The sequence below is a fragment of the Rhinopithecus bieti genome, unplaced genomic scaffold (genome assembly GCF_001698545.2).
Source record: "Rhinopithecus bieti isolate Rb0 unplaced genomic scaffold, ASM169854v2 scaffold_31127, whole genome shotgun sequence".
NCBI classification, from domain to species: Eukaryota; Metazoa; Chordata; class Mammalia; order Primates; family Cercopithecidae; genus Rhinopithecus; species Rhinopithecus bieti.
In genome coordinates, this window is record NW_016813970.1 from 1,202,718 (window position 1) to 1,219,095 (window position 16,378).

The following is a 16,378-nucleotide window of genomic DNA, read 5'->3' on the forward strand; positions in this document are numbered from 1 at the left end:
AACATAGTATCAATAAGCCATGGTAACGAATGGGGTTTACTGTTTTCTGATGTTATTTCGTCCTAATCCTATTTAACAGTGGAGAGGCATCTCAGACTCGAGTGTGAATCAGACTGCCAGGGTTCCAACCCAAGATCTGCCTCCTCTTTAGCCATATGAACCTTGGGCAAGTCACTTAGCCTTTGTGTGACCTACTTTTCTCACACATAAAATTCAGATGATAATTAGTGCTTTACTGCTAGAGTTATTATAAGATTTAAGTGATTTAATATGTGTAAAGTGCTTAGACTATGGTGTGTGTTAAATAAAAACTATCCATGTAGCAGGCCACCCACTTTCCACGTTCTGCTTTCTCTTTCCGTGTAATTACCTTTAACAGATAGAAGTAGAAAGAGTAAGGCCAGTTTGTGCTTCCAGGTAACTCGAAGTCATTCTGTTTTTGCGGCTTTTGATATCATTTGTTTCTTTATATATTAGGAGAAATAGGTAGTAGTATGATTTTCTCAACCCTATTTCATGTCTTACATAAAAACTCTTTAAGAAGCCAGTATAGGCCAGGCGCGGTGGCTCACGCATGTAATCCCAGCACTTTGGGAGGCCAAGGTGGGTGGATCACAAGGTCAGGAGATTGAGACCATCCTGGCCAACAGGGTGAAATCCCATCTCTACTAAAAATACAAAAAAATTAGCTGGGCATGGTGGTGGGCGCCTGTAGTCCCAGCTACTCGGGAGGCTGAGGCAGGAGAATGGTGTGAACCCGGGAGGCGGAGCTTGCAGTGAGCTGAGATCTGGCCACTGCACTCCAGACTGGGTGACAGAGCGAGACTCTGTCTCAAAAAAAAAAAAAAAAAAAAAGCCAGTATAGTTCCTGATTTACCAAATCTGATATAGCCATTGTCATAAAGCTGAGTAGTTTCTTGAATAGTAAGAGGACTTTTCAAACCTACTAGTGGCCATTAGTCTTTTTTCTTATTTTCTTGCACAAAGACTGCTGCTGTTTTTGTTTCAGATGGTATATGTTCACTGTGTGTGTTGTATGATATTACAGTTGTGCTGGGGTTTTCTGTTTTGTCTTTGTTGATTTTCCATTCAGCAGCCTCACGATTACTAGTGTTTTTGTTTTGTACTTGGTGGCCTCAATTTTTTTCTTTGGTTTTTTAAATTCTAGCAAAGAATCTTTCATCTTCTCTAAGAATTTAGCTGATAGAGAAGCATTTCATCATCTCGTTTGTGTTCGTAAACAATTTATACAGCCACTTGGTGACCAGCCACCTCCCATTAGGAAGGCCAATAGACACAAACCTGAAGGACAGATTTGGTATACTTGTTACTTAAATTGTAGGTTGAACTTTGGGGTTTTTTTGTTCATTTGTTTGTTTTTCTTGCTGCTGTTAAAGTGAATATTCTACAGAGTAAAGTGTAAAATTTTAGCATGAGATAAAATTCAAAGACAGTTACCACATTCCCCAAAGACTGGCAACAAGAGTTTTTGTATGAAACATTTGAATTTTCTGTGATCATCAGAAATAGAATCTTTTAGCTTTTCCTTTCAGCCTTGATTGTTATTTTAATGTATACTACATTACATTTGTATAACTTTCTCTCGTTTAGCTCTCAAAACAATGGAGATAAGTTGTTATAAATGAAGGACAGATACTATAATCTCCAGTTTCCTGAGGGGTGGAGGAAGGGCCCAAAGGAAGCAATTTGTTAGCAAAGGAAGGGCCAGAGTCAGAGACTTGCACTGAGCTCTTGACTCCTAATCCAGTGTGTATACCACCAGCCCATACTATACCCTAGCAGAAGACAAGGATGATTCATTTGAACAATCTGTGGCCTTGATACTATAATCTCCAGTTTCCTGAGGGGTGGAGGAAGGGCCCAAAGGAAGCAATTTGTTAGCAAAGGAAGGGCCAGAATCAGAGACTTGCACTGAGCTCTTGACTCCTAATCCAGTGTGTATACCACCAGCCCATACTATACCCTAGCAGAAGACAAGGATGATTCATTTGAGCAGTCTATGGCTTTGATATAATTTATGGAAATTAGTTCACTGTTTGTATTCTAAATAACTAAAAATTTTAGGAAAGCAAAGGAGTTTTGAGAAATGAATACTAAATACTATACATTATTCCTGTCGTGTGTTTGCATTGGAATAGTGTGGTGGTGTCTAAGCCAAATTTACTTGAGAACAAATGTCTGTCTTGTTGGATGTAATGATGTAAAGCATATTAATCATACTTTAAATTTACTCAGTGTTTTATCATGGATTAGCCATCTAATAATTTTGTCATAAACTTTTATCTGAATTGAGGCAAATAAGTTGTGGTGATATTTGGAATGGTAGTTTAAATAGTTTGAAGTTGATGACATAGCTAAACTTTTTTGTACAAATATTTAAGGCAGATCAACAATTGCAGATGACATTCTCAATATATGACTAATCTTTAGATTGGACAAATTATTTGAAATTTTAAAAAAAGTATCTTTATGTTTGTATGTTCATGTTAGTATAAACTTTTGGGATTTTCATTCATACTTAAAATCAGGAAAGTAAAGTCTTGTTTAATATTCCATGACTTATTTTTTGTATTTATTTTACATATATGGTTAATGCAGAAAATTTTCACACACTTTTAAATTTGATTACTAATATATATGTATATATTTTGGTTAGAGCAATAGATATATGTCAATATGGAAAGCAATCTGTTTATTCTTTCTGCATATACAACAGTAATACAATAATACCTGTAATGATCATTATAAAATCCGGTTTGATAGTGATGTATACTTTCCCTGAGGTTAATTAGTTTCAAAACTTATGTTTAAATATATATTAGGAACAGAACATTCATATGGCATTTGGAAAGTATTTGAAGGATAGCAGTAACTCCTTCACATTTCTTCTACAAATAGAGTTATAAGACAATTAAGGAAGATAAAATATAAGTTAACTAATGGAAAAAGCAAAATTTTAAGTATTATATTGACTCATATCCAATTTTCTTACGTAGTTTTTTCTTCAGAGACAAAGATGAAACTATTCAGTGGTATTGTAAACTGATGTCTCAGGCATAGCTCGTTTATTTGTTTATTTACTGTATTATTTCTGAAGGAATGTTATTAAAGAATGCCTGATGATGTTCTTTCTGTTTTATCGTAGAGCTGAACTAGAGAAACATGGTTATAAGATGGAGACTTCATAGCATCCAGAAGAAGTGTTGAAGTACCCTAAACCTGACCTGCTTAATATTAGTTCTAGGATAGAGAACCCAGGATGGGACACTAAAAAAATGTGTTTATTTCATTATCTGCTTGGATTTATTTGTGTTTTTGTAACACAAAGAATAAATGTTTTGATATAATCTTGTTTGGTTCAGAAGTCTTAATCTTTGCCCCTAATCAATTTTCTTCTCATGCTTTTCCAAAACCTTATTATATATAGATGGTAAAATTGCATATTATGAAACTTTTTTTTAATGTTAACTGAGTGAGGCTCAGGTTAAATGATCTGGAGTAGATTTCATGTGATTCCCAATTCAGTACTTTTCTTAAACAACATCAATTAATTGTTACTTCTGTTTTATAAGGAATTTCTTTTACATCATGTTGAACCTTAATCTCTTCAGTATTTTGATAGCTTAGGCAACATTTGCTGACATTTATAAGGTGACCTTTCAAAACCTGTGTTTTAAAAATATTAATCATTTTGAATTGCTGTAATTTACTTGGTTCCTGAGCCATTAATAATATTATTAATGGTGGTTAGCGTATTATTGGTACTTAAAGTCCAAAGTAGTTTAATCACAGTTCTAAGAATGGTATCTTCTATTAAAATTGAGGAAGTGGGCTGAAGATACTTTATCAACAAGTGCATATTTTCAGGTACTACATAGCAGGCTTATTTAGTACAACTGAGTTTTCACAGCGTGATAGCTGTTGCCGCATCTGCTTTTGTGAATGGGAGATTTAATTTGATTTGTAAAGGATTCTTTGTGATGACTTAAAAGTACGGGATATTTTTTAGGAATATTTTCAAATGTAAATGTTGTTACTAAGAACTACAATCAATCTGTAATGTTGAGTAATTTCAAATGTAAAATTTATGTAACATTGCAGTGCAGACACCAAAATAGGGGTTGGTGGCCTGGAATACAAGTTATACTTCAAAATGATTTTGAACATAAGACAAGCATAAACCTACCTTGCCTGCCTAACAGAACTGCTAGATGATCAAATGGAATAAGGAACACCAAAGAACTTTGGAAAGTATAAAAGTTTTGAATGGATGAGTGGTATTTTTATAAATATGATGAAGGACAAGCAGCCATGTTAATGTTGTAACATGCTAGGAAGTATTTTGATGTGCATTTTCTCAGTATTTTGGTCTGTGGTTACAGGATATGGTCACCCTAACAATGTCAGATTACTGACACTACTAAGTGATGGCCTGAATGATGTCCACTTGATGTGATGATTTTAAATTGTTGAGGTATAATTTCGAAACCTCAGAGGAGTTGAGCAGAGGCTTTAATGGGTTATTTGTAGTTATCCAGTGTTTTGTCCTTAATTAAATATCAAAATTTAGGTAGTTGTTGTTAAGGATTGGGTACCTGAAAATTGGTATTTGGCATCAGGATGATAAAATACATCCGAAGTAGGAAAGGAGATTAGTCAGGCAGATGAAAAAAAATTATTATTTGAAATTTTACGATTTATAGATTTCTCTCATTTGACCTTCACAGTGACCCACCCTGTGAAGCAGGGAGGAGAGGCCTATTTATTGTAAACATTTTGTCAAACAGAAAACAGTCTCACAGTAAGGAAGTAAAAGGGCCCAGGATTGCAGTGGCTAATAGGAGGCATATAAAGAGCTAGAATCTAGGTTTCTGGACTTTTGGGTTTCTTGCATGATATTTTGGAAAGTGCATGAGTTCTGATGTTACTTCAAGGTTTGACTCATAATTAGACCACTTATTAGTTGTGTGTTAAGTTTCAGAACAGCCTGTTAACTGTTTTCCTGTTCTATAAAATGGAAAGAATCCCTGCAGGGTTGAGCTGAAGATTAGCATGTGATAATCAAGTAATCAAATTTATTTATTTATTTATTTATTTATTTATTTATTTATTTAATTATTGAGCCATGCTACCACTTATATGGAAGTTGCCTTACCTCCCCTTAATAACTGATGCTTATATGTACCAGACATTGTTCTCAGCTATTTATATGTGTTAATCTTCACAACAACCCTGAGATAGGTAACGTTATGGTGTACATTTCATATATGAAGAAAAGCACCAAGATTCTGAATAATTTGCCCATAGTCACTCAGGAAGTGGTTCCAAACAAAACAAAAAACCCGTCTTCAATGGAAGGGTCTCTTCTACACAACTTAGGGTTTCTCTTTCAACAGCACTTAATATAGTCTCACATAAATGCTCCTTAAATTTTAGTTGAGTAGATACACAGAACAAATGAAGGTTATTGCAAATTTGCTTCATGGTAGAAGTTTTTGTTGATACAGACATAAATGTTTCTGTTAGCGATGACTCCCTTTTTTCCCCTGTAGTTTTTCATAATTATTTTCCAAAATTCAGTTGTGTTTGAAATCAAATTGTAGATGTAATAATGGTCAGTATTTTTCATTAGGCCTTGGCATAGAATTGCTGTAGGGGATGCCATGTCCATTCTATTCCCACTAAAAGTTTAATTTAGAGGACTATCATAATGAGCCAACTCCCTTTTGAAAGATTGAATGTTATATTATTAATACTTTCTACACCATGTTGTCGTCTGCACTGTATATTTTTAAACATATCCTTCCTGTTCCACACTTCTCATTTTGAGAGAGGTAACACATCCCACCCACTTGGCAGAGAGCTTACAACACCACCCTCTTTCCACCCATACACATGATGCTGGGGACTGGATTTTCCAGCTACCTTAATGGCTCCTATTGCACTCTGCCTTTAAGTCTCCTGAGTTTACTTCTTGCTGTACCCATATGTTCTCTTGAGTAATCTCACAAGTGTCAGCTGTTTTAAACAAATTCCACATGTATGATTTCATATCTCTTCTGTTTTGGCCTGTCCCTGAAACTCTGATCTCATATATTCAGCTAACAACTTGATTACCTCTCCATGTCTGAGTATGTTAAAATTAACTTGTTTGGAAGCCTTCATTATCCTTTTCAAACCTGATCTTTCCTCCAGTCTTCCCCACCTCAGTAAATACACCCACATCCAACCCAATTGTTTAAGCCAAAAATACAGAAACTTACTGAATCTTCTCTTCTCCCAATACCCAATCCATTGGTGAGTCCTATCAACTCTACCTCAAATGTATATTTCATGTAGTTAGTACACTGCTTGCCTTTTCCATTCTTCCCTTCCCCTTTCCTGTTGAATACTCATCTCCCCTGCCCCACCAACCCTTAGATATCCGTCCTTCTTTCACATGGGCCATGTGACTCAAGGCAAGCCAACACCATTCCCAGCTCAGGGTGAGGTCTGCTTCATCTTAAGCCAATCTTAGTAATCCTGTGCCCCGTGCAAGTGATTGGATACAAGGATGGACAGCTTTAAATAAATTTGGGGCAATGAATCCAAAGGAGGGCTAGGAGCATCTGACCTGCTTCATAAAATAGCACATAAAGCCAGCCTTTCCCTCCAAATATAAATAAGGGAGCATCTTGTCTCAATTGCTAGTGACAGTCATATAATAGCTATTCCAATTTGAGGGTGAAGATTAGAAAGTCTGGAAGAGGATTCTTTAATGATGTCGTTGAGCTTGCTCTAGGACTAGGCTTCCTGTGAAACCAGCCTACACATGTCCTTTTTTTTTTTTTTTTTTAATTTAAGTTCTGAGGTACATGTTCAGAATGTGCAGGTTGGTTACATAGGTATACATATGCCATGGTGGTTTGCTGCACCCATCAACCTATCATCTACATTAGGTATTTTCCTAATACTATCCCTCCGCTAGTCCCCAACCCCCTGACAGGCTCCAGTGTGTGATTCCCCTCCCTGTGTCCATGCATTCTCATTGTTCAGCTCCCACTTACGAGTGAAAACATGCGATGTTTGCTTTTCTGTTCTTGTGTTAGTTTGCTGAGAATGATGGTTTCAAGCTTCATCCATGTCCCTGCAGAGGACATGAACTGATCTTTTTTATGGCTGCATAATATTCCATGGTGTATATGTGCCACATTTTCTTTATCCAGTCTATTATTGATGGCCATTTGGGTTGGTTCCAAGTCTTTGCTATTGTGAACAGTGCCGCAATAAACATACGTGTGCATGTGTCTTTATAGTAGAATGATTTATAATCCTTTGGGTATATACCCAGTAATGGGATCACTGGTTCAAATGGTATTTCTAGTTCTGTATCCTTGAGGAATCGCCACACTGTCTTCCACAATGGTTGAACTAATTTACACTCCCACCAACAGTGTAAAAGCGTTCCTATTTCTCCACATCCTCTCCAGCATCTGTTGTTTCCTGACTTTTTAATGATTGCCATTGTAACTGGCGTGAGGTGGTATCTCATTGTGGTTTTGATTTGCATTTCTCTAATGTGACTTTTAATGATTGCCATTGTAACTGGCGTGAGGTGGTATCTCATTGTGGTTTTGATTTGCATTTCTCTAATGACCAGTGATGAGCACTTTTTCATGTTTGTTGGCCACATAAATGTCTTCTTTTGAGAAGTGTTTGTTCATTTCCTTTGTCCACTTTTTGATGGGGCTGTTTTTTTCTTGTAAATTTGTTTAAGTTCTTTGTAGAGTCTGGATATTTATCTATCCAAGGATAGACAAAAGATACAATTTCTCCTTTGTCAAATGGATAGACTGCAAAAATTTTCTCCCATTCTGTAGGTTGCCTGTTCACGCTGATGATAGTTTCTTTTGCTGTGCAGAAGCTCTTTAGTTTAATTAGATCCCATTTGTCAATTCTGGCTTTTGTTGCCATTGCTTTGGTGTTTTAGTCATGAAGCCTTTGCTTATGCCTATGTCCTGAATGTTATTGCCTGGGTTTTCTTCTAGGGTTTTTATGGTTTTAGGTCTCAAAACAGTAAGAGCTATTTGTGACATACTCACAACCAATATCATACTGAATTGGCAAAAACTGGAAAACCGGTACAAAACAAGGATGCCCTCTGTAACCACTCCTATTCAACATAGTATTGGAAGTTCTGGCCAGAGCAATCAGGCAAGAGAAAGAAATAAAGGGCATTCAAATAGGAAGAGAGGAAGTCAAATTTTCTCTCTTTGCAGATGACATGATTGTATATTGAGAAAACCCCATCATCTCAATCCAAAATCTCCTTAAGCTAATGAACAATTTAAGCAAAGTATCAGGATACATAATCAACGTGCAAAAATCACAAGCATTCCTATACAACAAGAACAGATAAAAAGAGAGCCAAATCATGAGTGAACTCCCATTCACAATTCCTACAAAGAGAATAAAATACCCAGGACTGCAATTTACAAGGGATGTGAAGGACCTCTTCAAGGAGAACTACAAACCACTGCTCAAGGAAATAAGAGAGGACACAAACAAATGGAGAAACATTCCATCCTCATAGATTGGAAGAATCAATATTGTGAAAATGGCCATACTGCCCAAAGTACTTTGTAGATTCAATGCTGTTTTCATCAAACTACCTTTGGCTTTCTTCATAGAATTGGAAAAAACTACTTTAAATTTCATATGGAACCAAAAAAGAGCCTGCATAGCCAAGACAATCCTAAGCAAACAGAACAAAGCTGAGGCATCACACTACCTGACTTCAAACTATACTACAAGGCTACAGTAACCAAAACAGCATGGTACTGGTACCAAAACAGATATATAAACCAGTGGAACAGCACAGAGGCCTCAGAAATAACACCACATATCTACAACCATTTGATCTTTGACAAGCCTGACAAAAACAAGCAATGGGGAAATGATTCCCTATTTAATAAACAGTGTTGTGAAAACTGGCTAGCCATACACAGAAAACTGAAACTGGGATCCCTTACACCTTATACAAAAATTAACTCAAGATGGATGAAAGACTTAAACGTAAGACCTAAAACCAAACGTACTTATTTAAGACATCTTAGGTTGGTTGTTTTGTTACTTGTACCCAGAAATAGCTGAACTGATAAATTGAGTATCTACACTACTAGTGTTAGTACTACCACTATTGCTTATTAGGATTTACTACAATTATTACCTAGCTGGTCTCCCTGCTGCTTCTCTTTCTGCCCTCTAATCTAAAAAAACACCACATTGTTAAAATTTAGATCATGTCACCGTTTTCCTTAAATACTGTCAGTACTTAAAGCAGCACAAAATCTAAACTACTTGTAAAGCCCAATGTAGTCTGGCTCCTGCCAATCTTATTGACACACACCATTTGATTTTCAGTATTGCCATATTTTGATCACTTCTGAAGAGTAAATCAAAGATAAATCACCCAAGCAGAAAGTGATTAAACTACATGCAGTCGCTTGAACATGCAAAGGCTAGGTGCTTTTGCACCAGTTGTTCCCTGGGATGCTTGCCCTCCTCATCCACTTAAGTCAGGCCTTCCTGATCATTTAAGCTAAGGTATCTACTTGGTTGTTCTACAACACGACCTCCTAAAAATTGCTCTCCAATACTGCCTGATTTTTTTGTTCACTGCTGTTGCATTGCAATGGCCAACTCCTTGTGTGTCAGAAACTAATGACAAACAGTAGCCAGAATATTGATTTCATTTTGCTCTCCACATATTTGCATAGAGGGTTGATGGGTTGTCAAAAAGGTGGATACAAGGATAAATTCCATTTTATATTAGCTATAGCTTTAATTCACTGGTCAGGTAGAATTCGCTATAATGTTATCTGATTCCTCTTTAGCTGTCATGAAATTGAAGAAAACTTATACTCCTACCCTCTTTGTTACCCTTGTAAGATGACTTTCTTAGACTAGGTGACTATTAGAGAAAGTCTTGTCACTTCTCACCGATGAGGATAGTATTTAGAATTACAGGAAGAACCATTAGCTAACATTCCAGTGGTGCACAAAACATTTAAAACTCTAGATTATCATCTTCACCTGGGCCAGCACACCCCTGTTTACAATGTAACTTTGTGTGTTTCTCCTCTTAGTTACTGTTTTTGTTGTTGGTTGTGTTTATTAATGGTTTTCTGTTATAGACAGTATTCCTTAAAAGTAGAACTCCCATTGTATTCATGTTTATATCCCCTTGTCTCAGAAGCAACTTAGAATAGAAATAAGGATTCAAATGTGAGTATTTTATTACAGAAGTGCTAGGGGAATGGGGAAGTGAGTCAGGAAAGAGAAAGCTAAAAAAGAGTATATATCTAGCAAGTTACACCATAGGCAATTCAACTTCAGTTCCACCTGGGAACTCTAGGAGGCTATATACAACATACCTTAAGAGTTATTCTGTCCTAGGGGAGGCAAGCCAGAGTATTTATCAACTCGTCAGCCATTGGTTGAGAGTTACTTGGGAAAATCCCTCAGTATCTTCTGGTATGACCCATGTGTAGGCAGGGTAGGCTCTGGCTACCATAGGAAGTATTCAGACAGAATTACAGTCGCTGGCAGCTGAAATTGGAGCTTTCCTGCCTGGAAGTGGTAAATGATGAAGAAATAAGGGCAGGGCACCAATCGCATCTGCTACATCACTTGGTGTGTCTTAAATATTTGCTATAAAGTGAATCTTGAAACCATTGAATCAAGAGATCAGAAGGATGATTGGCAGAATCAGCATAGATTAAGAAACAGTAGAGACCTTTTATAACAGTGAGAGGTGGGCTTTGCCTTCCTTCTTGATTGTGAGTCACAAATCCATGTAATAAGTCATTTCATATCTAATTGTGCCTAGACAATTTAAACCTTATATCCTGCCAAAAGAGGTCAATCGGATCACTAACGACTAAGAAATACACTTTTTTTGTTGCTGCCTATGGTGAAATGTCTTTCAGAAAACCTTCATTGCTTTTGCTTTGACTCAAAATATGGCATCATTAAAGCTCAATAACTATTCAACAAATCGATCACCAAGATTAATCTCTTATTTAAGGTATAAATGATGTGCTTTTGTCTATGTTAGGGTTCCTAAATAAAGATTTAACAAAGATGTTTTAATTTTTCAAAGCTCGTACTCAAAAACAAAGACTCATGGTTGGTATTTTATGTGTAGAAATCCATGGTCCAAGTTAATAGGATGTGCCTTAATGATTTCGATGATGATATTTCAAAGTAGTGGAATGGACGGGACAGTGATTTTATGAGAAAAGCAATTGCTTCTTTTTGCTAAAGCTAAGAAGGCCACTACAATGAGCCACAGAGATGACAATTTGTGTTTATGTCTTTTATATCTTTCAGCAGTTACTTCTTTGGTGATTAAAAAAGGCATGTGCAAAATTATTTTGGTTTCAGAGACATATACATCATTCCTCTTAAGTAAGACAGTTAAAAAAAATAAAGCTATTGATTTATATATTGAAGAAGTTTCTTCATGTTTTATAATTTAACTTGTTAAATAAGTCTTGTTTTGGAAGCTAAGTTTTCACCATTTGATACAAGTCTGTATAATACTAGTTCATAATGTAGGGTCTAGACAAAGACTGTTTTATCAAACAGTGCTGCTAGATTTTATTTTGCTTTGCAAATTAAAATTTATTGTTGTAGACTAATAAACTGACTCTGAAAGAGAGCATATGTGCTTTTATTTTTCCATGGAAAGCTTTTTTCTTAATTTTTCTCATCCAAATTAAATTCGATATCTCATTTTAAAACTATTTCAAGGTACAGAAGAATTTAGGGATAGTCAATCAGGAATTAAATAAGTGGTGTCAAATGATGTTCCCAGGAAACTGTGGGAAAGGGTGTGATTGTGAGGCTGTAGGCACCCCTCTTTCGTTTCAGTCAGAGTAGTTTGACTTTTATTTGTTTTAGACATTGGAATTCAACATACGATTTCATTTGAAAACTTGATTCTGCTGCCTTTCTTTTAAAGTTTGATAACAGTGATCTAGATGTTCTACAATATTGGCAATTTCTCCTAAATACTACCAAGTAAGTTAGGTTTTACTTTCTGTCCAGATTCAGGGTACAACCACTTCATACTGTGAAAATTATAAACATTTTTCCTAAGTTTTCTGAGTCTGTGTCATCTATGTATTTGTGACCATGATGTTAGACTTACAGAATTGGATGGATGCTTAAAAGGCATCTACCTCTACCACTTCATTTTACAGATGAAGAAATAACCTCAAAGCCATTGTGACCCGTCCCCAAGGTCACACTGAGCAGAATCAAGAAATGAATCAAATTGGGTACTCTTCTCACTGCACTGAACTTTCTCTTTTAGAGGTTCTTTTTCACTAATTTTGAATATGGAATATTTGCTAGATATTAGGAAATATAAATGGCATAAAGAAAGTATGAGAACAAATAACATTGCAAAAGAAATTTATTCATTCAACAAATATTTATTGAGTAGCTACCAAGCATCAGGCACTGTATTCAGTGAAACTAGTCTGTTAGTTCACATATGAAAAACGTACGTGTGCTTTATGTGATGTTTGTTAATGCAAGTTAAGTAGATTGCTCCTGGACTTTAGGGTGAAAACTTCTTTTTTAATACCATAGTGCACATTGGTTTTATCTTGGCTACTGGGAACACATTGTCCTTTATGTTGCTAATAACATCTAGATTTTTTATGGGTAATTAATATCATCACCTCCTTTCCCTACTCCCCTTCCCCACTCTCCTTCATTTTTCTGCCGTCTTGGTGAGGCCGACTGAGGACTTTCTTTCTTAAGCAGAGATAATAATGATGAGGAAAACTGTCAATTCATTCAGCCCAGACCACTGAATAGTTCCTGCGCTGAGACCTTCTCCCCACCAGAGCACCTTTGAGCCTATCTCCAGGCATGGCTCTTCAGTCTCATCATGGATTCTAATACATCTCTCACTTCCTTTCAATAAATCCCCTTTCTGCTGAAGTTAATCAAAGTTATCTTGTGTTGCTTGCAACCAATTAACCCTAAATGATATCTATAGCTCTTTGTGAGAGATTCTGTATTTATCAGATGTGACAACACAAACTGCTAGAGAAGAACAAGATCTATGAAATTAAGGCCTTTGTCTCAAAGTCCAAAACCTGAGTCACTGTACCAAGAAAAGATGATGCTAACCACCAACTGAACCTTTTAGCTCTTTGTTACCTTAACAAGCTTCATGTCGGGAGACCTGTTACACAATAAAGATAATTCCCTTCTCTCGATTATCTTCTCCCCATTTAGAGACGACTCCTGAGAAGCTGTCCTGGGCCTCTTAAGGCTGTGAAGCACTGTCATCCTTTTCCCAGTCTTCATTTTGATCTGCTAAAGTACCATTGCGCTGGCCCTCTGCTGAGTGCTGTTGACCTTGTTCGCTGATTGCTTTTAGTGATTCCCTTTGGTGATTGATGGAACTGACTGGACAGTAATGAAAACAGGGCTGATTTGCTTTATCTTAGCAGGATTAAAGCCTGAAAACAAATCTAATTTTCTTTTATGGGGAATGGAAGTAGGAACAAAAGATTTTGATCAGTGTCTTAAAGTAACATGAAAGGAAGACTGGAGGATTTAATATGGTAAAAGGAAACTCTGTAAAGGAAAGGAAGCAGAACTGTTAGATTCCTAATGGAAGGAGTGGTGACTCTCTAATTTCCTTCTTAACAATAAATGCTGTTCACATGCTAGGCATGGTATATACTAGCCCATAGATCCTCTGTATAAATTTGTGATGTAACATGAGAGAAAAAGATATGGGAAATGTAAAACAATCGTGGGAAAATGGAAGAGGTTGGAATAGAGCATTGCACAGCAAAATTTGTCATCTTTACTGTTCCATGATATCTCTCAATAAAATTGGCAGAAATGTAACTTGTAGGTAATTAATGGAAAGTTCTTGAGTCCTTTACTTGTTTTTCTGCCATTGTTAATGAATGTAAAGGGTTAACTATTAAAAACTGTAGCGTAGCACTGAGTATTATACATATATTTTACATTTATACATATATTTTACATTTAAATTTCAACTCTTTTAAAAATTGTGGCTAAATAATAGGTAGCAGACTGGTCAGCCTTATCATAGGAGGATGAATTGTTGCAGGAACATTCCTTCTTCTTTCACATTTTCCCTGCAGGAATAAAGAGGTTGTTCAATCATTTAGCCTATATATAGGTAGAGAGAAAGGCAGCAGAAGAGCCCAGTGCAATGTTATTGCATTACTATAATCATAAAACTGTCAATGACTTAATCTCTAGGTCTTTATTTCACACCTAGAAAATTGGGATGTATGGGTCAAGGGCAGGGCCATTGTCAGCCTAAACAATGCCTCTATGTAAATTGGAAAATTTCATCCCTTCCTGCAGGAGAATTTAGCCTCATGAATTTGGCAAATGGAGCTCAGGCTAGATTTCAGCCTCTGGTTTCTTTCGCTGGATTCTCTTGTACAGAGTACAACCTACATAGCTGTATGCAACAGCCCTGATGTGAGTTCTTGGTTGCCTGCAACAGAATCCAACCCTAAATACGTTATGCCAAATGAGAATTTACTGGCAGGATATTGGAGTTCACAGATCAAGAGGAACCTGAGAAAGTAACAGAAGCTAGGACATCTCTGGCATCAGGACCTTAAAGTTGATTGAGGCTTTAACTCAGTAGCTGGACCCCAGGTGCTGCTGCAAAGGATTGGGCATCTGTCCACGTCCTCTTCGATCACTCACTTAGGATTTACAGTCCCAAGAGTGATATTTGACTGCCTGGCCCCCTGGCTATAACAGGGAGCTGGTGGAGGAAGGAGCAGGCTCCCCAGCTTCTGAAGTAGGAAATGACAGTGAGAGCTGGCACTTAATGTCCTCCCACTAAGACCACACACCATTTGAGTTATCCCCAAGGAGAGACTGGGATGTTTTTAGGAAGCTATGTATGTGTGGAGAGAATTGGGTGCTGGATAACTATAAAATGGTAAATGTCTGTTATATACTTAGCTGTTAATGTCACCTAAACATATTATCTAGCTGTAGCTGCCATACAAAACTGCTCCAAAGATAGAGACATCAAGTGTTAGAACTAACGGCATTTCAGTGACCAGTTTCCTGACCCAGTGTTTTAGTGCATGTCCTTTTCTCTATACATAGAAGTGATGGCAGAAACTGATGGCCTGAAAAGGAAAGAGAATATCAAGTGATAGTTCATAGTGAAATACTCAAGATGCAATTCTATGAATTCATTCCTCTTGATTCTCTATAGTTTGCCCCATACTGTGTGCAGAAGACAGTTTTCTTCAGAGAGAGGAGAAGAGTCCTCAAATTTTATAATCTTTCCAAGATAGAAATGCAACTATATTTTCCACCTTTTCCTTTTTTGCCTTTTATTTATTTTGCGGGGGTGGAGTGGGGTTCAGGATGATGGCCATGTCCATGAATAACAGAGAAGTGGTCCTCACAATCAGTGATGCTGCCTATGGGGTGGACTGAGGTACTGTGTCCCCAGGCTCCTAAAATATCCAAACCCTTCCATGTCACCCACTCGTGCTCCTTCTTCCTCCATGGAGGACCCTGGTGCTTGTGCACAGCTTTCCAGGATGGAAGAGAGCATAACAGGGATTCCATCTGTTGGCTCTTGCTCAAGAGTCTGCTGTTTTTCTCTTAGATGTGATTTTTTAATGCCCATGAATATCCTCTGTGCACAAAATTTCTGGCCCAGCACAGGGTTCAGTGGAATTTGTCCTTCCCTTGATTCCTCATTCCTATTATGAAACCACACATTTCCTGCCATTGTATGCATTGTGTGTACACTTTTATTTTTTTTTATTTTGAGACAGGGTCCTACTCTGTTGCCCAGGCTGGAGTACAGTGGCTCAATCATGGCTCACGGCTGTCTTGACCTCGTAAGCCCAAACCATCCTCCCATATCAGCTTCCCAAGTATCTGGAACCATGGGCATGCACCACCACACTCAGTGAATTTTTTTTTTCCTTTTTTTTTTTCTTTTTTTTTTTCTAAATTACTGCAACAGAGGCTGCTCTTAGGTTTTTAAGGAAGAGGTAGTTTAATTTTACAATTAACTTGGCTCAAAGAAAAATCAAGTTGTCTCCCTCTAGCACCACCAGACTTTATCCTCTCTTCTCTGTACTTTATGATGTAAATTTTGCTATTTGATTTTCACTTGAGTTGTTTCCTTTAATGTGCAAATTTAAGGCTATTTAGCTGATAACTGCCTAGGATTGTGAAACAAGTTATCAAGAATCTAAGATAGAAAAAAAAAAAGTAGGGGAGGTCTTTATAAATCTATAAAATGTACTTCCATTGG

General features: G+C 36.9%; 1 protein-coding gene across 2 annotated transcripts in view; it reads left to right on the forward strand.

Moving 5' to 3' along the window:
* SEM1 (SEM1 26S proteasome subunit) overlaps positions 1-16,378 on the forward strand; it is a 37,701-nt gene that overhangs the window by 18,949 nt on the left and 2,374 nt on the right. Inside the window, exon 3 of one of the 2 annotated variants that reach the window (XM_017849327.1) lies at positions 3,167-3,373. The exons of the other annotated variant lie outside the window; for it this stretch is intronic. Coding sequence (XP_017704816.1) covers positions 3,167-3,209 — 43 coding nt within the window. The 3' untranslated portion in view covers positions 3,210-3,373. Of the gene's footprint in view, positions 1-3,166; positions 3,374-16,378 lie in introns of those variants that run through there. 2 annotated transcript variants of the gene reach the window in all.